We start from the raw sequence: 24,087 nt of genomic DNA, 5'->3' as shown, positions 1-24,087 counted from the left end.
ACTGAGATATACCCTGGTCTCCTGCAGTGCCCTCAGACTTACTAGGGTGGGATAAACTCCGCCCTGGTAAATTTGTGGTCAGAACAGTTCTCTGCTCTGGAACCCTGTTTTCTGTTAAGACGTTTATCAAGACAATATGTGCACCGCTGAACATAGACCCTAATCAGTAGTTCTGCTTTTGCCCTTTGCCTTGTGATCATTGTTGGACCCTTCTCAGTAGTTGTTCTTTTGCCCTTTGTCCTTTTCCCTCAGAAGCATGTGATCTTTGTTAGACCCTTATTAATAGTTCTGCTTTCTGCCCTTTGAAGCATGTGATCTTTGAACCTACTCCCTGTTCTTACATGCCCTTCCCTTTTGAAACCATTAATAAAAATTTGCTGGTTTTGAGGCTCAGGTGGGTGTCATGGTCCTACCTATATGTGATGTCACCCCTGGTGGCCCAGCTGTAAAATTCCTCTCTTTATACTGTCTCTATTTCTCAGCCAGCTGACACATATGGAAAATAGAAAGAACCTACATTGAAATATTGGGGGTGGGTTCTGCCAATATTGTGCCAATTTTAAAGAGAATGTTTCCAGTTTTGCCCATTCAGTATGATATTCGCTGTGGGTTTGTCACAAAAAGTTCTTATTTTGAGATACATTCCATCAAAACCTAGTTTATTGAGTTTTTAACATGAAGGGGTGTTGAATTTTGTCGATGGCCCTTTCTGCATCTATTGAGATAATCATGTGGTTTTCATCGTTGGTTCTGTTTATGTGATGGATTACGTTTATTGATTTGCATATATTGAACCAGTCTTGCATCCCAGGGATGAAGCCAACTTGATCTTGGTGGATAAGTTTTTTGATGTGCTGCTAGATTCGGTTTGCCAGTAGTTTATTGAGGATTTTCACCATCGATGCTCATCAGGGATATTGATCTAAAATTCTCTTCTTTTGTTGTGTCTCTACCAGGCTTTGGTATCAGGATGATGCTGGCCTCTGTCTTCTGCGTCAATCACGCTGGGAGCTGCAGATGGGAGCTGTTCCTATTCAGCCATTTTGGAATGGACTCCTAGTGAGGGAATAATTTCTAGCAGCCAAAAGATTACATCCTGCTGAAGGTTCAGATAATTGTTAGCATTTTGTAACAAAAAATGTTTAAATTAAGATATGTATATTGTTTCCTTAGATACTATTGCTCATCTAATATAGAATAGTGTAAACATTATTTTTATATACAGTTGAAATTTTAAAAATTATGTCATTCATTTTATTGTGGTGTTTGCTTTATATTGGTGGTCTGGAACCCGACTTTTAATAGTTATAAAATATGCCTGTGTTTTATGTCTTGTTTATCTCTTGTCAGAGTTTTTGACTAAATTTTATTTTGTTTGATCCTGGTATAGCTATCACATCTTTTCTTTGGTTACTATTTTCTTAAAATACTTATTTCTGTCCTTCATGTTCACACTATTTATGTCCTCATCTAAAGTGAGTTTCTGGTTCAGAACATATAGTTGCATCCTGGATTTTTTAAAACCCATTCTGCAAATCTTCCTTTTGATGTGGAAATTTAAGTCATTTACATTTAATGTACACTTATGATACACATAACAAAGCACATTAAGATACCATTTTACACAAGTCAGAATGACTATTCTTAAAATGTCAAAAAACAACAGATATTGGTGTGGATTCATCAGATGTGTTAATCATGGATCCTGCAAACTGGAGCACAGTAGCACGACCTTGGCTCACTGTAGCCTCTGCCTACTTAGCCTCTTGAGTAGCTGGGATTATAGACATTTGCATGGCTAGTTTTTGTATTTTTGGTAGAGACAAGGTTTTGTCATATTTGCCAGACTGGTCTCGAACACTGGATCTCAAGTGATCCACCCTCTTCAGCCTCCCGAAGTGCTGGGATTACACAGGTGTGAGCCAATGTGTCTGGCCCAATCTGTTCAAATCTGCCCTCCAAAGAGAGACACAAGTAAAAATTAAGGCATGTGAGGATTATTCACCAATTTATTGTAATTAGTTTCCAGTTTTATGAATAATATTTAGCAGGATCACAAATTATATAAAATAGTTACCAGTTTTTTGGGAAGTTACTTTTGATAGTTTCTTCTAAAACTGGATGAAAGATACAAATACTATAAGGCACTGTTTGCATATTGGAAATGATGTCCAAAGACCAAACATTGTTAATAATTAATACTCTAATAAACATGTCAGAATTTGTGTTTTCTTTTTCCTTTGTACCTTTGTCAGGATTACAGCGTCATCAGGACTGCATTTTCATCAGGAATGAATATTCCTTCTACAATGCAAATTAAAAAAAAATATTTGCTGATGGAAAGGTAAAAGGAGAAATTTTCGTTTGGTTTTAATGTTTAATTTTTTTGTCACCTGTTAAAAAATGCTTACTAGTCCCTCCTTTAAATAGTGTCACGTGGCAGAAAGATGTTAAATGGTTGATCATTTATATGACATAAAATAAAGATGAAACATCATCATGGCATGAACAAAAATGAGACTTGCTGCTAGAAGTGTTTTATAGTCTAACATATGATAATCATTCTATAAATCTGTTGGAGGAATTTATAAGATAGATAAGACAGCTGATAGATTATAGATAGATAATAAATTGCCAGATAGATAGATTCCAGATGGAAAATTTTACTTTAGCAAAAAATTAATAATTTTATTCTGACTATATAAAAATGTACTTAAGAATTCTCTTTGATAAAAGCCAAGTGGACTGGATTCAATTTTCTTCATAGCCTGTGTAATATACCATCACCTGCTTCTTCCTACATGCCATTGGTCAGCCCCAGACAGTGGGGAGTGTAGCATTGCCTGCCCGTTGTTTATATAACCTGTGAATATAAATGCTGGATGTTGAAGAAGGAAACAGTGCTTAACGAAAGGGTGACATTCAATGGATCACCAAATATCAGCGTGTGGAGCTAAATGATGGTCATTTCATGCCTGTATTAGGATTTGGCACCTATGTACCTCCAGAGGTAACATAATCATATTTTCAGTGTTGAGCATTTAAAAGAGCAAAGCTGGAATAAGTAGAAGATGACCTGGGTTTAACTTTGTGTTCCTGTGTTACTCTGCATGATTCACCTGGTCTGTTTTAATAGGCCAGAGCTATTCCAAGTTCAATGAGAAAAGGCAGTCAATCTGTTCTGCATTGAGGTCTGATCATATGGTCATGTACTGCTTTTATTTTGTGCAGTTTTTTTTTTCTTCTGTTTATGGGTGTTCCCAGCTTTGCAGAATATTTAAAACTCAACAGTGAAGAACACTGCCTGGCATTTCCTTTTGTAGGAGATTGACTGCAGTGGAATGATTTCTCTATTTCTTTCTATAATTGAAGAAATTGTTTATTCTTCCAAGTATACATGATCAAACAAAATCTTTGTGGTAACAGTGTCTGGAGATGGGGTGTATGAAAATTCTTGGGGAGAGTATTGCTGAGCTGCTGTGTGGCCTTGAGCATGACAGAGTAATAATACTGGTCTTGGACTTAATACAATTTCCCATGTACAACTTTCACCTCTAGGAAAATTATCTGAAAGGAAAAATAACGATTTTAAGAAAAAACTAGAACCTCACAAGAGAAATTTAAAATTTTTGATCCATGTTAATATGCATCAGATTTGTATCAAAATGGTATGGGTGGTCCCCTGACATGAAAGTAGGCAAAATGGAGACTTTATTTTCTAGACTGAACTATTTCTATACTGGAAGAAAACATGTATTCCAAGGCTACTAAGTGTGTGAATAAGGACTAGTCACATAAAAATTTGTCTCACTTTTCTCAACTTTACATTGTAAGAATTTACAGAGAAACATTTGAAGACATCAACACTAGAGGTTCACTTTGTAATGAAAATTGGCATGAAGGGGAAGTAAGGAAAAGCACAACATGGAAACTTTAGCCTTGGTAAACCTTGAGTGCCTGCATAGCAAGGAGAAGATCAGAGCTGGTATCAGGTGAAGGCAGTGAGACCTCGCCTCTAGTTCCTTTTAATATCATTGGAAATAGAAAAACTCCTGAAATACTCATATTAAAATAGAAAATTGTTCTATTTATGGCTTTATTGTTTAGAAAATGTACCTTTCAAATATTTATCCAAATTTGATAGATAAGTCTATAATTTTAAATTTCACTGAAATTATGTCTCCTAAAGTTATCCTTATTTTTTAAGACTAAAGCATACTTTACTAATCTTTTACAGGTTGCAGTTAATTTCTTATGTATAAATCTACATCCTTGGAGTGTATGTCTTTACTCCTCATATTTAGTTCTGTCATGCATACAGAATGGCTAATGGCTTTGTAGAAAGGAGTCAACACAATAGACGGCCACCCGTAGATGTACCTATTTTCAAAGTTGGAGCCTGGCTGGTATCTCAGAATTTCTCACCATTTCCTAACTAATAAGGGTGCTGTCTATAATTAACTACTTGTACAATGTATGGGGTTTCTACATACCTGCTTTCTTTATAAGACTGGGAGTTTTGTATGTGGTGTACAGACTGGGTCAATGTAATCAGTACCCAGTTAAAATCTTGGGAATTGAGTGTCCAAACAGCATCCCCTGTAGACAACCTTTCCCCTATGTTGTCAAAACGTGATGCTGGAGGAAGTCGGTATGGTTTATGCAACATCACTGAGAGGGTATCATAGGAACTTGCAGTGTATTCTTCCTGTAGCTCCTTCCCTGTGCCTTCTTCCATGTGTTAATTTCACTATATTAAAAACAATTAGGAGGCTTCCTGCAGTGGCTCACGCCTGTAATCCCAGCACTTTGGGAGGTGGTGGAAGCAGGTGAATCCCTTGAGTTCAGAAGACTGAGCCTGGGCAATATAGCGAAACCCCATAGCTACCAAAAATACAAAAATTTAACCGGCATCATGGTGCCCATCTGTGGTCCTAGCTATCTGGGGAGACGGAGGTGAGAGGATTGTTTCAGCCTGAGATGAAGTGGGGGAGGGGCAGAGTTTTCAGCCGGCTGAGATTGTGCTACTGTACTCCAGGCTGGGTGACAGAGTGAGACTCTGTCTCAAAAAATAGTAATAATAAAGACTATTTGTAACTATAATTTGAGTCCTGTTAATTTGTCCAACAAATGACTGAATCTGAGTTTGTTCTTGGGAAACACCATGCTAGTGATCAACCAGGAATGACCTGGGATTGAAGAGGTCCAGGGATACCCAACATTTATTACTAAGCACGAAAGACTAAAGCAAATTGGGATGGATTTATCACCACATATATAGAACTAACCCAAGATGCAAGAATAATGTGATTTTTGTGAAGGTCATTGTTTGTGCCTGAACTACCTGTTGAGCACATTCATCACCAAATACTACTTTTCATTGCTCCTCTGGGTTCCTAGGAATAGACTTGTGGAGGTTACAAAATTAGCAATAGAAGTTGGTTTCTGCCATACTGATTCTGCTCATTTATATAATAACGGAGGAGCAGGTTGGACTGGCCATCCGAAGCAAGATTGCAGATGGCAGTGTGAAAAGACATATTCTACACTTCAAAGGTACTGTGCCTATGATGAGCATGCATGCACATGTATTTAACGTGATAGTGTAGAGATGACAATTCTGTAACTGGATCTGTAGCTGTGGGTGAATTGTGCTTATTGGTTCCAATTTATTGACACATATTCAGGTATTAAAACTAAAATGTGGCGAACGATGATGTCTTTCTCATGATTGTTGTGTTCAAATTTGTTACGTGAAAATCACTTTACTTTTTTGAGCCACAGCTCAGATCTGTAAAATATTTTTATGCATTCATTTTTTAATTTCAATGGCTTTTGGTGATACAAGTGGATTTTGGTTACATGAATAAATTCTATAGTGATGATTCTGAGATTTAAGGGAGCCCATCAGGTGATCAGTGGACATTGTACTCAATATGTAGGCTTTTATCCCTCACCTTACTCCCAACATCCCCCAACACTGAGTCCCGAAAGTCCATTATATCATCTGTATGTCTTTACATCCTTATATCCTTATAGCTTAGTTCCCACTTATAAGTGAGAATGTACGGTGTTTGGTTTCCATTCCTGAATTACTTAGAATAATGGCCTTAAGCTCCATCCAAGTTGCCACAAAAGACATTATTTCAATCCTTTTTACATACACACCATTCTATGATGTATATATAACACATTTTCATTATTCATGCATTGGTCAATGGACACTTAGGTTGGTTTTATATTTTTGCAATTGTGAATTGCATTGCTATACACGTGTCTGCATGTGTCTTTCTCATGTAAGCTTCTTTTCTTTTTGGTAGATGCCAGTAGTGGGGATTGATGGATCAAATGGTAGATCTACTTTTGAGTTCTCAGAGGAATCTCTATACTATTTTCCATAGACATTTTACTCATTTACAATTCCCACCAGCAGTGTAAAAGTGTTCTCTCTTCACTGCGTTCATGCCAACTTCTGTTTTTTTTTTTTTTTTTTTGACTTTTTAATTATAACCATTCTTGTAGGAGTAAGGTGGTCTCTCACTGTGGTTTTAATTTGCACTTCCCATATTAGTAATGTTGAACCTTTTTTCATATTTTGTTGACTGTATATCTACTTTTGAGAAATGTGTATTCATGTCATTTGCCCATTTTTTCATGGGATTATTTGTTTTTATCTTGCTGACTTGAGTTCCTTGTAGATTCTGGATAATAGTCCTTTGCTGGAAGCATAGTTTGCAAAATTTTTCTCTCATTCTGTAGGTTGTCTCTTTACTCTCACGATTACTTCTTTTGCTGTGCAGAATCATTTTTAGTTTAATTAGGTCCCGTTTATTTAGTTTTGTTTGTGCATTTGCTTTTGCGGGTCTTAAAGATAAGTTCTTTGTTGAGGCCAATGTAAGGAAGAGTTTTTGCAATGCTGTCTTCTAGAATTTTTATGGTTTCAGGTTTTAGACTTAAGTTTTTGATCCATCTTGAGTTGATTTGTATATAAGGAGAGATGGTATCCAGTTTCATTCTTCTACATGTGGCTTACCAGTTATGCCAGCACCATTTATTGAATAGGGTCTGTTCCCCAATTTATGCTTTTGTTTGCTTTATCAACAAAGATCAGTATTTGACTTCATTTCTGGGTTCTCTATTTTGTTTCATTTATCTAAATGCCTATTTTTATATTAATACTATGCTCCTTTCCTAACTACAACCTTGTAGTATAATTCAAAGTCTGGTAATGTACTGCCTCCAGATTTCTTCTTTTTGCTTAGTATTGCTTTGGTTATTGTGGCTCTTTTGTGGTTCCATATGAATTTAGAATATGGCCATTTTCAGAGTATTGATTCTTTCTATCCATAAGCATGCAAATGTTTTTCCATTTGTTTGTTTTATGTATCATTTCTTTTAGCAGTGTTTTTATTGTTTTTCTTATAGGGACGTTTCATCTCTTTGGTTAAGTATATTCCTAGGGATTTTATTTTATTTACAGCTGTTGTAAAGGGCTTGATTTCTTAATTTGACTCTCAGCATGGTTGTTGTTGGTTTATGGCAGTGCTACTGATTTCTGTACATTGATTTTGTAACCTGACTTTACTGAATTTGTTTATCAAATCTAGGAGACTTTTGGATGAGTCTTTAAGGTTTTGTAGGTATATGATTATATTACTGGCAAACAGCAATACTTTAACTTCCTCTATTCAAATTTCAATTCCCTTTATTACTTTTTCTTTCCTGATTTCTCTGGCTAGGACCTCCAGTATTAAGTTAAATATTAATAGAAGTGGTAAAATTGGGCATCCTTGTCTTGTTCCAGTTCTCAGGGGAATGTTTTAAACTTTTCTCCATTCAGTATGATGTTGGCTGTGGGTTTGTCATATATGGTTTTTATCAGGCAAGTCCCTTTTACGTCTAGTTTGTTGCAGGTTTTTATCATAAAGGGATAGCGGATTTAACAATTGCTTTTTTTTTTTTGCATCTATTGAGATAACCATGTGGTTTTTCAGTTCTCTGTTATATTTATTGACTTGCCTATGTTATACCATCCCTGTGCCCTTGGGATAGAACCCACTTGATCACGATATATTATCTTTTTGATGTTCTGATGCATTTGGTTAGCTAGTATTTTCTAGAGGATTTTTAAAAATCTATGTTCATCAGGGATATTGATCTATAGTTTTCTATTTTTGTTTTGTCCTTTCCTGGTTTTGATATTAGGGTGATACTGGCTTCATAGAATAATTTAGGCAGAGTTCCCTCTATCTTTTTGAATATTTTCAGTAGGATTTGTACCAATTTCTTTTCGGATGTCAAGTAGAATTCAGCTATGAACCCATCTGATCCTTGGCTTTTTTTGTTGGCAATTTTTTATTACTGATTCATTGTTGCTGCTTGTTATTGGTCTGTTCTGGGTTTCTGTTTCTTCCTGATCTAATCTAAGAGGGTTATATGGTTCCAGGAGTTTATCAATTTACTCTAGATTTTATAATTTGTGCACATAAAGGTGTTCTTAGTTGTCTTGAATGATTTTTTGTATTTCTGTGATACATTTGTAATGTGTCCAGTTTCACTTCTAATTGAGCTTATTTGGATCTTCTCTCTTCTTGGTTAATCTCACTAATGGTCTAGCAAGTTTGTTCCTCTTTTCAAAGAACCAGCTTTATCTTTCATTGATCTTTTGTTGGGGGTGTTTTGTTTCAATTTTTTTTTTTTTTTTTTTTTTTTGAGACGGAGTCTGGCTCTGTCCCCCAGGCTGGAGTGCAGTGGCCGGATCTCAGCTCACTGCAAGCTCCGCCTCCCGGGTTCCCGCCATTCTCCTGCCTCAGCCTCCCGAGTAGCTGGGACTACAGGCGCCCGCCACCTCGCCTGGCTAGTTTTTTGTATTTTTTTTTTTTTTTTTTTTTTTTAGTAGAGACGAGGTTTCACCGTGTTAGCCAGGATGGTTTCGATTTCCTGACCTCGTGATCCACCCGTCTCGGCCTCCCAAAGTGCTNTGGATTAAGAAAATGTGGCATATATACACCATGGAATACTATGCAGCCATAAAAAAGGATGAGTTCATGTCCTTTTTGGGATATGGATGCAGCTGGAAACCATCATTCTCAGCAAACTACTGCAAGAACAGAAAACCAAACACCGCATGTTCTCACTCATAGGTGGGAATTGAACAGCTCACCTGCCAGGCTGACAGGAAAGCTATCCACCTCCCAGCCTCTTTTGTCCCAGTGTTCTGGATATTGAGATCAGACAGGCACCACTTTTCGTCTGTAGGAATGCAAATGTTCCAAGTAGGGAAAAATCATGACTGCTGCTCATGGAAGCCTGCACCTGGGAAGTACTCCTCCTGTGGGGATGCAGTCATGCTGAAATGTTCCAGGAAGGCTGGCTATAGGTATACCAATGCTGAGCTTCTCTGGGAGAAGCCCTAGCTTTGTCTGCAGTGATGGACAAGAGGGGAAAGACCACCCCTTCTCTAAGACCTTTCATGAGCACCAAGGCTGCTTGACTGTTGTGAGTAGAGGTTTAGACTTTCCCTACTGAACCCAGCACTGCAATCGTGTGTCTGCTGAAACTTTCCACCTATGGAAAGATGTGAGACTCGAGGCCTGCTCTCTGGATTATTTTGTTCCACGGAATGTTCCCTTGATGTGATGCTATCCCCCTTACCCTGAGAGTAGGAGTTCCTGAGAGCCAGACTACAGTGATTGTTATTGCTCTTCTGGGTCTAGCCACCCAGTAGTGAGGTTGCCTCACTCTAGACTAGTGCTGGGAAATATTTGCAAGGGATTCGGTGATGTGGCCTGTCTTCAAGTCTCCCAGCAGTGGGTACCAGCTCCAGCTGTCATGGGAAAGGCAGGGAAGTGACATAGACCCTGAGATGCCTTGATTATAGATAGCCCTGATGTGCTGGCTTTCTCAAATGTTGGTTATAATAGTAGCAAACTTGTCCCATGGCCACACTCAGGACTTCTGTCTGGCCAGGTAGTTGCAGGCAATGGTGGTAGCTGAGATCATACACAAGTTTTCTCCTACCTGGGTGCAGTGTTAGTCTACCTAGATATTCTGTGATGAACTGTGTTGGTTGTCCTCCAACCAAGAGATGGCACTTGCAAAAGAGCACCAGCTGTGGTGGTAGCAGTGAGATTTGAACTTCCCTTATGTTGCCCTGGGGAGGTATTCTGGTTTCTCAGGTGACGGGCAGGGCAATAAATTTTCTAAAAATTTATTGTGTGTTACGCTACCAGGGTGGGTGGAGGGGCACAACCAAGTTTGGTCAGGGTTAGGCAAGTATGCACTCTGACTTTCTGGAGACTAGCTACAGCTGCTGTGAGCATCAGGGGATGGTGCTCAGACTACTGGGGTAATGTTCCAAAGGGAAGCATAACTGCCTTTGCTGCACAAAAGCGTTCACACATGGAGTAGGGAGTAGCTAGTGACAGTAAGCTTCACCAAGATCGCATGCAGTTAGACGGCAGATCCCAGTTCCACAGTGCTCTAAGAGCACTGAACTAAGTTCTAAGCAGCCTGTGCTCAGAACTCAGACTTGCCATGGGCCGTAAGCTTTTCCTGTGGAGACAGCAACTTTGGCTTTCAAGCTATGTCCTGCCCATCCACCTGCAAGGCCAGGTGCCAGGCTTCTGCATTTGTCTGCAGCACACTTCCTGCTTTCCTCCAGAGTTCTGGCCAAAGGAGCTCATCCCTACTCGAGATAATATTAATATCATGAAATTCAGCTGGGAGCCTCTTTCGATCTGTGGCATGTGCCTGAACTCCCTAAGTTCAGATTGACTGACTTCCCTGATGTCCCCTGTGAGATAAAATAAGAAATGGCTTCCTTCAGTCCATGCTGCAGATTGGCAATACCCTTGTGGCACTTGTCACTGCTGCTTCTACTTTATTTCTCACCTCTCCCTAAATCAGCTCTGAGCCTGGGTAGGGTTAAGGCCTTACACCCATGGCCTGAATTTTCAGAGTCCCTGGTGGGGAAGGGTATTCTGGAGGCAGTTTCTCCCCTTCTCACACTCTGGGCACTTAGTTTTATCATCTGTCTCACAGTGTAGGCTGCAGCCTGCCACTTCTTTCAAAGGGTCTGTGGATTCTTTCAGTTTTCCTATTCAGTTACTTCCTTGCTTCCTGGAAAAAAGTTTGCATTGTGAATCTCTACACGCTATTCTGTCTTTCCAAGTGGGAGAGGCATGCTAACACTGCCTCTGATCCACAAACTTGGGAACAAAAAACTCAAATCAGGATGGTTTAACCTAGACTACAGATTCACAGAGACCTATAATCATATTTTAGTTTTTCTTATGTCTGGGATGACTTTCTTCAGTATCTTATTATTCTGAATCTCAATTGTCCTTTTCATTGAAAAGCGTGGGAGGCAGGGAGATGCAACATAAGAGAGCCCTATAAGCATGAAACAACAGATAACAAAAGTATCTTGAATGATGCTCAACACTTGTCAGCCTATAACAAGTTTTTGCTCTTCCGTTTCTAAACAGGAATACTTATTCTTACCCATTGGGTTCAATGGATGAGAAAATTAGACTATTCAAATGCTTTATAATTTCTCTCACAGTTCAGATAATCAGAATTATTACTTGATATCAATTTTTACCTACTGAAAATTTTAATTCCATTGTTCAGTAGTTGTACTAACTATATATGCAATATATAATAGCTTTCATATGGGTAGGTCATATCAAAATAAACAAAGAGTATATTTTTTGCCAGGGATCATCCGTTTGGAACGCTGAAAAGTGTCTAAATATTAGGTGAAGTAAACTAATAAAATTGGCTCATGTTTTTATTCAACATCAATCCTTTATTTTACCCTGCAGCTTTGGTGCACTTTCTTTCGACCACAGTTGGTCCAACCAGCCCTGGAAAGCTCACTAAAAAAACTTCAATTGGACTATGTGGACCTCTATATTATTCATTTCCCAATGGCTCTCAAGGTAAGGAATCTTGAGATCAAACTTCTTTCTCTTCTGTTGTCAGCATGACCATCCTTTATGATGATGGTTGAATTCAGCTTCTAAGGAGGATGTAGGTATTATTACACGGGAGAAGAGTCCCAAGTATAATGTCTAACCTGCTTTATTGAATAAATAGTGAAACCTTCCTTCTCTAATGTATGATGACAACAGAAGACAGTACATCAACCTTAAAAGCCTCTGCTTCAAAAACTCAAGAAAATAACGATAGCCACCTTCCAGACCCTGTCTTAATTGGGATTACAGGCTTGAGCCACTGCGCCCGGCCTGTTTCAATTTCATTTAGTTCTGCTCTAATATTATTTCTTCTAATATCTTTGGGTTTAGTTAGTTCCTGTTTCTCTAGTACATCTTTAGTCAATTTGTGCTCTTTCAGACTTTTTGATGTAGGCATTTAATGATATGAACTTGCCTCTTAGCTCTGCTTTTGCTGTATTCCAGAGGTTTTCATAACTTGTGTCACTATTATCATTTATTTCAAAAAATTACTGAATTGCCATTTTGATTTTATTGTTAACCCAAAATCATTCAAGAGCAGATTTCCATGTATTTGTATAGTTTTGAGGGTTCCTTTCAGAGTCAATTTCTAGTTTTATTACACTGTGTTCTAAGAGATACTTGATATAATTTGGATTTTCTCAAGTTTATTGACACTTGTTTTGTGGCCTATCATATGGTCTATCTTGCAGAATGTTCCATGTGCTGATAAGAAGAATGTATGTTCTGCAGTTGGTGGGTAGAATGTTCTGTAAACATCTGTTTAGTAAACTTTTTTCTAGAGTATGTTAAATCCATTGTTTCCTATTTACTTTCTGCCTCAATTATCTGACCAGTGCTGTACAATGGAGTATTGAGTCCCTCACTATTTTATTGTGTTGCTATCCATTTCTTAAGTCTGCTAGTAATAGTTTCACAAATCTGGGAGCTCCAGTGTTAGGTGCATATAAATTTAAGATTGTAATATGTTCTTGCTAGATTGGTTCTTTTATCATTATATAATGATTGTCTTTCTTACTGCTGTTGTTTTAAAGTCTGTTTTGTCTGATATAAGAGTAGCAACTCCTGTATACTTTTGGTTTCCATTTGCAAAGAATCTTTTTCCACCTTTTAAACTTGAGTTTATCCAAATCTTTATGTGTTAGGTGAGTCTCTTGAATACAGCAGGTATTTGGTTTGTAATTTATTATCCATTCCGCCATTCTGTATCTTCTAAGTGGAGCATTTAGGCCATTTATGTTCAATGTTATTACTGAGATGTGAGGTACTGTTCTTTTCACCATTTCAGTTGTTACCCAAATACTTTTGGTTGCTGTTGTGTTATTGTTTTATAGGATTCATGAGTTTTATGCTTTCAGGAGGTTCCATTGTGGTGAATAACAATCTTTTGTTTGAAGATTTAGAACTCCTTACAGCATGCTTTGTAGAACTGGTTTGATAATGTCAAATTCCTTCATCATTTGTTTTTCTAAAAATGACTTTATTTCTCCTTCATTCATGAAACGTAGTTTTGCTGGACACAAAATTTCTGACATTTATTTTGTTTAAGAAGGCTAAAGATAGGACCTCAATCCCTTCTCGTTTTTAAGTTTTCTGCTTAGAAGTTCTGTTAGTTTGATAGATTTTTGTGTTACCTGATGCTTTTTTCTCACATCTCTTAGAATTATTTCCTTCATGTTGACTTTAGATAGACTCATGACTATGTGACTTGGTGGTAATATTTTTGCAATGAATTTCCAAGGAGTTCTTTGAGCTTCTTCTATTTGGATATCTAAATCTCTAGCCAGGCCAGGAAAGTTTTTCTCAATTATTCTCTCAGGTAAGTTTTCCAAACTTTTAGACATCTTTTCTCCCTCAGGAACATCAGTTATTCTTGTTTGGCTGTTTTACATAATCTCATATTTCTTAATTTGTTCATTTTTTTTTTTTTTTCTTTGACAAGAGTCTTGCTTTGTTGCCCAGGCTGCTGGAGTGCAGGTGCGTGATCTTGGCTCACTGCTGCAACCTCCACCTCCCAGGTTAAAGCGATTCTCCTGCCTCAGGCTCCTGAGTAGCTGGAATTGTAGTCACATGCCACCATGCTGGGCTAATTTTTGTATTTTTAGTAGAGACTGGGTTTCACCATGTTGGCCAGGCTGATCTTGAACTCCTGACCTCAAGTGATTCACCCAACTCGGCCTCCCAAAGTGCTGGGATTACAGGTGTGAGCCACCCATCCAGCCTGATTTTCTTCTTTATCATTGTCTGATTGGGTTAATTCAAAAGCCTTGTCTTTGAGCTCTGAAATTCTTTCCTTTACTTGTTCTAGTCTATTGTTGAAACTTTCCACTGCATTTCGTATTTCTCTAAATGTGTCTTTCATTTCCAAAAGTTCTGATTGGTTTTTCTTTGTGATATTTATCTCCCTGGAAAATTTTTTATTTATATCCTGAATTTTTTTAAATTTTTTAGGTTGTTTTTCACCTTTCTGTGATATCTCCTTGAGTAGCTTAATAATGAATCTTCTGAATTCATTATCTGGTATTTCGAATATTTTATCTTAGTTTGGATTTATTGCTGGGGAGCTAGTGTGATCTTTTTGGGGTGATTTGGGTGACCCCAGGGTTTGGGGTTGACAAAATCTTGTCATGTTACCATAATTACTTTTCTGATGTCCTCTCATTTTGCTATATTATTTCTTCTAATTATTCTTGAATTCATTTTTGATTTCCCTGTTTTTTTTCCCTTTTAAGGATCTGACTTTAATATTTATAGTTTGTAATAGCCTAATTGGGTTCTTAGTGCTATTAGGTATGAAGACTTATATGAGTTCCTTGGTTATAGTCTTTGTGTCATGGCTTCCTCAGGTGTTGGTTGTAGTAGCTATATACTCAGTGTGTGGGCAAGTTCACTGTCTCCTATGGGATTGGAATGGCAGCAGTCTCTTGAAGCTTATCTTATACTCCTGTTGTATGTACTTTTATATTTATTCATTTTTTCCCACTATTTATTGAGTATCCCCTACCCAGGGATACCACCGCAGGCCAGTAGAGGTGGTATCTCTGGATAGGAACCATTTGTAGCTAAAGCAGGTGGATAAATGAAGTACCCAATGTGGTTGGGAGAGCTTTACAATTGGATTCACCTCTTTTATCAATGCTAAGGATGGAAACTACCTCAGCTCCCGTGCCAGGTTGACAGAAAAGCTATGCACTTCCCAGTCTCACTCTTGTCCCAGTGTTCTGAATCTTGAGATCAGACAGGTACCTCTTTTCATCTGTAGAAATGTTGACGTTCCAAGTAGGGAGAAATCGTGACTGCCTCTGAACCTGGGGAGTGCTCTTCCTGTGGGGACGCAGTCATTCTGAAGTGTTCCAGGAAAGCTGTGTATGGGTGTACCCATGCAGAGCTTCTTTAGGAGAAGCCGTAGCTATGTCTGCATTGATGGAAAAGGGGGAAAGGAGACCCCCTTCTCCAAGACCCTTCATGAGCACCAAGGCCACTTGACTGTTGGTGGCAGAGGTTTAGACTTTCCCTACTGAATCTAGCACTGAAATTGTGTCTCTGCTGAAAGAAACTTGCCGCCAATGTAAAGATCTGGAACTCAAGTCCTGGTATCTGGATATTTCTGTCCTGATGTGATGCTCTTTCCATTACGAGTAGAAGATCCTCAGAGCCCGACTACAGTGATAGATTGCTATTGCTCTTCTGGGTCTAGCGACCCAATGGGGTTGCCCCTCTCTGGGCTAGTGCTGGGGAATATTGGAAAGGGATCCTGTGATGTGACCTGTCTTCATGTCTCCCAGCAGTGGATACCAGCACCAGTTCTCATGATGGTGTCAGGGAAGTGACATAGACTCTGTGAGATTCCTTGGTTGTAGATAGCCATTTTGGGTTGGCTTTCTCAAATGCTGGATATAATAATAGTGAACATGTCTCAGGGACAGACTCAGGACTTCTTAGTAAGATAGATGCAGGCAACGGAGTCAGCTGAGATTACAAACAAGTTTTCTTCCTGGGTGCAATGTTATTCTACCTAGGGATGCTGTAATGAACTGTGTTGGCCTCCAGCTCTTGCACAAGAGCACCAGCTGTGAGATTTGAGCTTGCCTTATGTTTCCCTAGGGAGGTATTCTCGTTTCTCAGGTGATGGGCAGGGTCATAGAGTTCCCAAAAGTTTACATTCTTTGTGTTAAGCTACCAGGGTGAGTGGGAGGGGCACAATCAGGTTGGGTCAGGGTTAGGCAGGTCTGCATTCTGACTCTCCTGGAGTGGTGCTAGCTGCAGCTGCTCTGAGGGGCAAGGACATGGTTCTCAGGCCAATAGGGTAATGTTGCAGTAAGGGAGTATAACTGCCTTTGTTGCGCAGAAGCATTCACACAGGGAGTGGGAAGTAGCAGGTGGCAGTAAGCCTCACTGAGATCCCACACAGTTGGCAAGGCAGATCTCAGTTCTACAGTGCTTTGTTGCCCAGGCTGCTGAGTGCAGGTGCTAGGAGCACTGGACTAAGTTCTAAGACGCCTGTGCTCAAGTGCCCTGGGACAAAAGTTTTCCTGTAGAGATAGCAACTGTGGCTTTCAAGCTATGCCCCTCCTCATCCAACTGCAAGGCCGGGCACAAGACTTCTGCATTTGTGTCTGCAGCACACTTCTTGCTTGCCCCCAGAGTTCTAACCAAAGGAGTTCATCCCCACTCAAAATAATAACATGAAATTCAGTTGGGAGCTTCTTTCAATCTGCGACCCCTGCCTGAACTAGTTGGCTGACTTCACTGAGGGTCCTCTGTGAGATAAAATAAGAAATGGCCGCCTTCTGTCCATGCTGGAGATTGGGAATGCCTTTGTGGCATTTCCCACTGGTGCTTCTACTTTACTTCTCACCTCTCCCTCAATCAGTTAGGCCCCATGGCCTACATTTTCAGAGTCCCTGGTAGGAAAGGGTATTCTGGAGGCAGTTTCTCCTCTTCTTACACTCTGGGCACTTAGTTTTTCATCTGTCTTACAGTGTGTGCTGCAGCCTGCCACTTCTTTCAAAGGGTCTGTGAATTCTTTCAGTTTTTCTATTAAGTTTCTGCATTGCTTCTTGGAAAATAGTTCACAGTGTGAATATCTACACATTATGCTGGTTCTTCCAAGTGGGAGGGCCATGCTAACACTGCCTCTGATCCACAATCTTGGGGAAAAAAAATCTCAGATCAGGCTATAAAATCATAGAGAACTATAATCATATTATAGTTTTTCTTAGGTCCTGGATGGCTTTCATTAATATCTTATTATTCTGAATCTCAATTGTCCCTTTCATCAGAGTGTGTGTGAGGGGGGAGAGTACAAAATAAGGGAGCCCTATAGGTATTAAATAACATAAGTATGTTGAATGGAGTTTCACAAATGTCAACATGTTAAGAACATTGTTTTCTGTAGTTTCTAAGCAACAGGAATAACTTGTCCATTGGGTTCAATGGATGAGAAAATTAGACAAATGAAGTGTTTTATAAATTCTATCATTCAGATAATGAGCATCATTATTGATATCAATTTTTACCTATTGAAAATTTTAATTCCATTGTTTAGCAATTGTACTAACTATATTTGCAATAGATAGAATTTACGTGGATAGATCAAAAGAAAATACAACAAGAATGTGAATTTTCTTTGCTAGCAGTCATCAGTTTTGAACGAGTGGGAAAAAATGTCTAAATATTAGGTGGGGCAAACTAATAAAACTGGGTCATGTTTTTATTCAACACAATTCTTTACTTTTACCCTGCAGCTTTGGTGCACTTTCCACCAACCAGAGTTGGTCCAACCAGCCTTGGAAAGCTCGCTGAAAAAAACTTCAACTGGACTGTGTTGACCTTTATCTTATTCATTTTCCAATGGCTCTCAATGTTGGCAGTTTTTGAGATCAAACTTTTCTCTTCTGTTGCCAGCATGAAAATCCTTTACATTGATGGTAGAATTAAGCTTCTTAGGAGGATGTAGGTATTGTGACATGGAAGAAGAGTCCTAAGTATAATGCCTAACCCCTGTTTTATTGAATAAATAGTGAAACCTTCCTTCTCTAATGTATGATGACAACAGAAGACAGTACATCAACCTCAAAGCCTCTGCCTCAAAAACTCAAGATAACAATAGCCACCTTCAAGGCTCTGTCTTAATTGGGGTTCCTGAGTCCATCTTGTGGGATGTTCACAGATGCAGAGATTCATGCAGCTGTGGTGCCAAAAAAAATCACTGCACATATGGTACACAGTGAGTTTCCATTATCTCTCCCCATTTTAAGCTGAAGTAGATTTGGTGGAACTCACTCTGGGTGAGTCTTAAAAAGGAAACCATAATGGGACCTGAGAATCCTTGCCTTTTTCACTAAAGCTTGTTTCACAATGAAGTTGGTAGCTTTGCTTAGTCATGAATTTTGGTTGTGCATAACTTTTAAATTTATAGGGAAAACTCAGGCTAGTTTATTTTAAAAGAGCTTATTGCATGATGCAAATGGGTAGTCACTGCCATGAATAAAGATCTGACCTAGACTCTAAAAATGTGACCTTTTCTCCATAATTATGAACTCCAAGAGGTTTTCTGGATTTTGTCCCAGCCTTTTCATTGTTGGCAATGATAGCTTTGAGGCAGCTCAAGGCTCATGGTGATTAACATAAGAGAGCCTCCATGGGTCTTACAACTTTCAAATACATATTGAAAAGAACTTCCATTTGAGACCATGTTTGGTTTATGATCCTGCTCATGTACTATCAAATCTTCAGGGGGATAAGGAACTCTTATTGTATCACCTGGATCAAGAATACAATCCCTTATTGCTGGATATCAAGGACTTTTTGAGTCAAACAGTGGCATTTCCCCAGAGAAAATTATAGGAGCAGATAAAAGTAACAAAAGTCAACTGTGAAACCCCATTAAAACCTGTAAAATGTTTATATATATAATGGAAGTAGGAGATTAAAGGAAGCCTGTCTCCTAAAGACATGCCTTAGAACTCCGTACGTGAGACACTTTGCCCACACCACTTTCTAGAACATTGCAGCACCTGGTGGATTATCCTAAAATGTACATGGGAACAAGCCTATGGGTGGAGAAATTAAATTGTGACATTGAAATGACTGCTTCTACTTCAGCCAGGTGAGACGCTACTACCAACAGATGAAAATGGAAAAGTAATATTCGACACAGTGGATCTCTGTGCCATATGGGAGGTAAGTGCTAGGAGGACAGAGTACAGAAAAGGAAGACAAGAGGTAAACCTGTTTCCCAGCTTTCATGTGCAACCAATGGAATATGCACCACTGGAACTAGAAATTAAGGAGCTTGACAAAGGAAGTTTTCCTCAGTGGTAGGGAAGAACACATGACTGAAATAGAATAGTGGGAAATGAAGGCGATAAATTGGGGACAAGGAAGACAGGTATTCCTCCCCCTCCATGTGTATTTTTCTCTCCAGCTTCCTAAAGAGGATACCCAAATTCTTCTTGCTGTCACTATCCTTTTCTGTTATCTGTTGTAATTCTCTTGAGAATCACTGCTATTTTCATTGTCATATCTTAACAGTTGTTGCTTTAACAGTTCTGTCTTGCATTTATCATAATCTGCAGCCAACTGCACAAATAATTCCTCACAACCCCTTCCCAGGCCATGGAGAAGTGTAAGGATGCAGGATTGGCCAAGTCCATCGGGGTGTCAAACTTCAATCGCAGGCAGCTGGAGATGATCCTCAACAAGCCAGGACTCAAGTACAAGCCCGTCTGCAACCAGGTGAGGGCCCTCAGGCTCCTCTCCTTTCTCTTCTCAATACCCATCTTCCTGTCCTACTGCCTGGCTTCCATTTGTTTTGTTCCACTTACATTTGTGAAATAGAAGATTCTAGAAAGCAAAGCCTCTGTCTAGAAGAACATGGAAGACCCTTAATCGTACCTCTCCTTGGAGAAGTCTTAGTGAAAAAGGTACAGAGCCCTTCATGCTGAATTCTGTATACTATTTTTGGAGGAGGTAAATTTCATCAAGGAGGACTGAAGTAGTTAATCAGAACTCAGTGAGAAGGTGCACTTATCTCTCAGGTTTGAAAAGACCACCAGAGAGTGGATTGGTAAAGATGATTTGGAGTATAATGTGTATAATTATAAAGGCCATAAAAGCATGGGATGAGCAATAAATCAGGAGAGAGTGAGAATAAGAGAAGATAGGTACTACGGGTTTAAATAAAGTTTAGATGTCTGAATGCTTTTTATTGGCATCTCTGTTTTCATAGTTCTTGAGCAGGTACTAAGAACTAACTGGAAACAGTGAAAGTCATCCAGGTTAGGGAGAGGAAGTTACCTGTTTATGAGAGCTGCTTGAGAGATAAGCTGACAGGACGTGGCGTGCTAACCCCCACCCTTGCCTCATGTAGAAAAGCCTGCTAATGTTGCCCCATTTAGACCCAGACCCAAAATGGGAGTCCTATAGCTGGACCACCTAGGAAGAAAAGTTCTAAAGCACAAAAAAAGAAAGCCTTTCATTTCGGAACACTTATTTGCAGCTGGAAATAGGGGAATGCACTAACTGACTAAACTACCATCCTGTCCATTCTGCCCTTCATTTCAGTCATTCCACATTGTTATTTCGTGTTCGGACTGTGCTGGAAGAACTGTTTTATACAGGCTGCTATTCAATAAATTTGTAAATACCATACCCACCAAAGGATTTAACACTGAAAAATTAAGGTAACCTTGGAAAATTCTAAAACAGTCACTTTTCACTCCCGAGATGTAGGTGGTCAGGAGAAATGAGGAACACTGTAGAAGCCATATGCAAGATGCACAGATGGCATTGTGTTTGCTGTGGACTCTGTTGATGTTGAAAAATGGAAGAAGTCAAAATTGAACTTTATAAGAAAATAAAGATGTCCCTGTACTTACTACAGGTGCTAAGAAACTAGACTTGAAGAACTTGTCTCTCTCAGAAATTGAGAAATTGTTAGCAATGGTTGAACTGAGCTCATCAACTCCTTGGCATTTGCAGCCTACCTGTGCAATCATAGGACATGAAATAAAGGATTTGAGAAACTCCATGATGTGATAATGAAAAGAAAAATATTGCAGTAATATAAAAAGATGAATACGATACCTTTTCTATATATGTGGAATAGATTTCCTCTGGTCTGATTTTGACAAATGCAAGACTGTCTACAGCCTGGTTTTCCTGTATGCCCTCCTGCGTGCTATCAAAGCTTCATTTCATTGAACAATCAGATGCCCAACTCTGTGGCTTTGTGGAAGCTGAGTAAATGCAGTGATGCTTCAAGTGGTCTCTTCTCCCTAGCCCACAAATATTTCAGTACTATCATTTTGGGAAGTCAAGCAAGTATACTAAATTAACCAGAACACAACTGTGGAAATTTGACCCAAAGTTGTTGAAATAAAACTTTAAAGAGTGAAAAAAAGAGAGTTAACTATTTATGGAGATAACTAGTTGTGGTGGATGAAATCAACACTGAGGAAAATTTAGCAGAACATTGACTCGACTTTGTGACTGCCCACATCTTATTTTGATGCACCTCTTTGCTTTCTGTCATCAAATCAACTGTTGAGAAGCATCTATTCTGCATATGGTTCTGTTCTCTAACTTACTCTTACTACTTAGAGTCAATGAGTACAGGTCTACAGTTGAAACATGTAGTATTTAAAATTTATGTATTTGGTAATATAATATAAAATCTTGATTTCCAATTAAAAAGTGAGGGAATTAATGTGGTTTTAATATTAGTTTTACTCAATTGTTTTATTATGACAATTTTCCAATTTTAGACAAATTTGAAGGGATAATACAGGACATCTACATGTTACCATCTACATCCAAAATTGTTGACACTTTGCCAACCTGGCAAATATATAGGTATATATGAGTAGATCTGCATCAGTACATGTAGTATTTGTTGAATCTCTTCAAAATATACTCTAATGATCACAATTCACCTCTACAGCCCTTTCAAAGCATGGCATAGGAATGAAGATATTCTCCCAGTAACAGTGTAATTATTATATGTAAGGAAATAATAATGCCCTCATATCATTGATTATCCAGTCAGTATTTGGATTTCCCATTGTTTGATTGCAATATCTCTTATACCTCTATTTTAACCACAAATAGAAGATGAAAAAATTTAAAGATACCATATAAGATTAAGTACCTGAAATTATACCAAATATAAGATGTGTATGACCTCTACAGAGAGAATTATAAAATAATGAGAAATGTTAAAGAGTAAAGAAAAGATATATCATGAAAACAAAAAAAAAATCCAGTTGTGACTTTCAGTTTGTTGTACTTTGATCAGTTAACTTGTTCCAAGTTTTTGAAAGGTCAGTTTCTGTGGATTGGCAGTTATACTTGGATGCTTTATATCATAGAAGTTCAACATTTATGGTGAGAAACTGCCTCTACCTTGCTGTATCCCTGAAATTATACCACAGGAGGCAGCATGAAATGGCAGATTGTCCCACAATTAGTGATCCTAATTTTGAGGACTTGGTTAAACAAGTGGTAACCAGATCTAATTTCCAGAGGCACGTGTTCTCCCCTTTGCAATTACTAGTAATCTGCTGGGGGAAAATAATCAAAAGGGAAAGTTATATTCCACAGCAAATTTTCACATAATGATTGAGTATACATCAATGATGTTTTAAATTTTTGTATTGCATTATTATTGTATTTGTTCTTTCCTGGGGGCTTTAAAGTAATTACTTTCAATTTTAACTACAAGTTTACTATTCTCACTTTACATTTTATTATGAAAAAATTTTTTTCACTAAGTCAAGAAAAAAAACAATTACTCCTCTTGGATATGCTAAAAGCTTAACTCTTTCCCTTTAATTATTCATGTCCTGGAAAAAAATTACTGTCATGATCACTGTATTAGTCCATTTTCATGCTACTGATAAAGACATATCCAAGACTGGGAAGAAAAAGAGGTTTAATGGACTTAAAGTTCCATATGGCTGGGGAGGTCTCACAATCATGGCAGAAGACAAGGAGGAACAAGTCACATCTTACACAGATGGCGGCAGGCAAAGAAAGAACTTGTGCAGGAAATCTCCTCCTTATAAAACCATCAGATCCCATGAGACTTATTCACTATCTCAAGATCATCACGGGAAAGACCTGCCCCCATGATTTAATTATCTCCCACAACACATGGGAATTATGGGAGCTACAAGATGAGATTTGGGTGGGGACACATAACTAAACCGTATCATGCCACCCCTAGCCCCTCCCAAATCTCATGTCCTCACAACTCAAAACCAATCATGCATTCCCAACAGTTTTCCAAAGTCTTAACTCATTTCACAGCATTAGATTGAAAGTCCACAGTCCAAAGTCTCATCTGAGACAAGGCAAGTCCCTTCCACCTATGAGCCTGTAAACTCAAAAGCAAGTTAGTTACTTCCAAGATACAATGGGGTACAGGCATTGGGTAAATACAGCTGTTCCATGTGGGAGAAATTGGCGAAAATAAAAGGGCTACAGGACCCATGCAAGTCTGAAATCCAGCAGGGCAGTCAAATTTTAAAGCTTCAAAATGATCTCCTTTGACTCCATGTTTCACATCCAGGAGTCAATGGAACTCCATTTACATCCATGCTGATGTAAGAGGTGGTTCCTATGTTCTTGGGCAGCTCCACTCCTGTGGCTTTGCAGGGTACAGCCTCCCTTCTGGCTGCTTTCATGGGCTGGCATTGAGTGTCTGCAGCTTTTCCAGGTGCACAGTGCAAGCTGTCAGTGGATCTACCATTCTAGGGTCTGGAGGATGGTGGCCCTTTCTCACAGCTCCATCAGGTGGTGCCCCAGCAGGGACTCTGTGTGGGGGCTCTGACCCCAGAGCACTGCCCTAGCAGAAGTTCACCATGAGAGCACAGGCCTAGTGGTAAAAACCTAGGTGGAGGTTCCCAAACCTCAGTTATTCTTTTTGATATTTTTTTAATTTTTTTTTTTTTTGAGACAGAGTGCTGCTGTTGCCCAGGCCCAGGCTGGAGTGCAATGGCACGATCTCAGCTCACTGCAACCTCCACCTCCCAGGTTCAAGTGATTCTTCTGCCTCAGCCTCCTGAGTAGCTGGGATTACAGGCACATACCACCACGCCTG

General features: G+C 38.9%; 1 protein-coding gene and 1 pseudogene across 1 annotated transcript in view; both read left to right on the top strand.

Moving 5' to 3' along the window:
• AKR1C4 (aldo-keto reductase family 1 member C4) overlaps positions 1–24,087 on the top strand; it is a 45,445-nt gene that overhangs the window by 9,982 nt on the left and 11,376 nt on the right. Inside the window, exons 3-5 of the mRNA XM_017860605.1 lie at positions 11,829–11,945; positions 19,089–19,166; positions 19,599–19,721. Of these exons, the coding sequence (XP_017716094.1) occupies positions 11,829–11,945; positions 19,089–19,166; positions 19,599–19,721 (318 nt within the window). The remainder of the gene's footprint in view (positions 1–11,828; positions 11,946–19,088; positions 19,167–19,598; positions 19,722–24,087) is intronic.
• Positions 20,184–21,683, top strand: LOC108521034 (ADP-ribosylation factor-like protein 4A; annotated as a pseudogene).

This window comes from Rhinopithecus bieti, unplaced genomic scaffold (genome assembly GCF_001698545.2).
Source record: "Rhinopithecus bieti isolate Rb0 unplaced genomic scaffold, ASM169854v2 scaffold_56822, whole genome shotgun sequence".
Taxonomy (NCBI): domain Eukaryota; kingdom Metazoa; phylum Chordata; class Mammalia; order Primates; family Cercopithecidae; genus Rhinopithecus; species Rhinopithecus bieti.
Note: the sequence above shows the minus strand (reverse complement) of the source record. Positions and strands in the feature narration are given on the sequence as shown.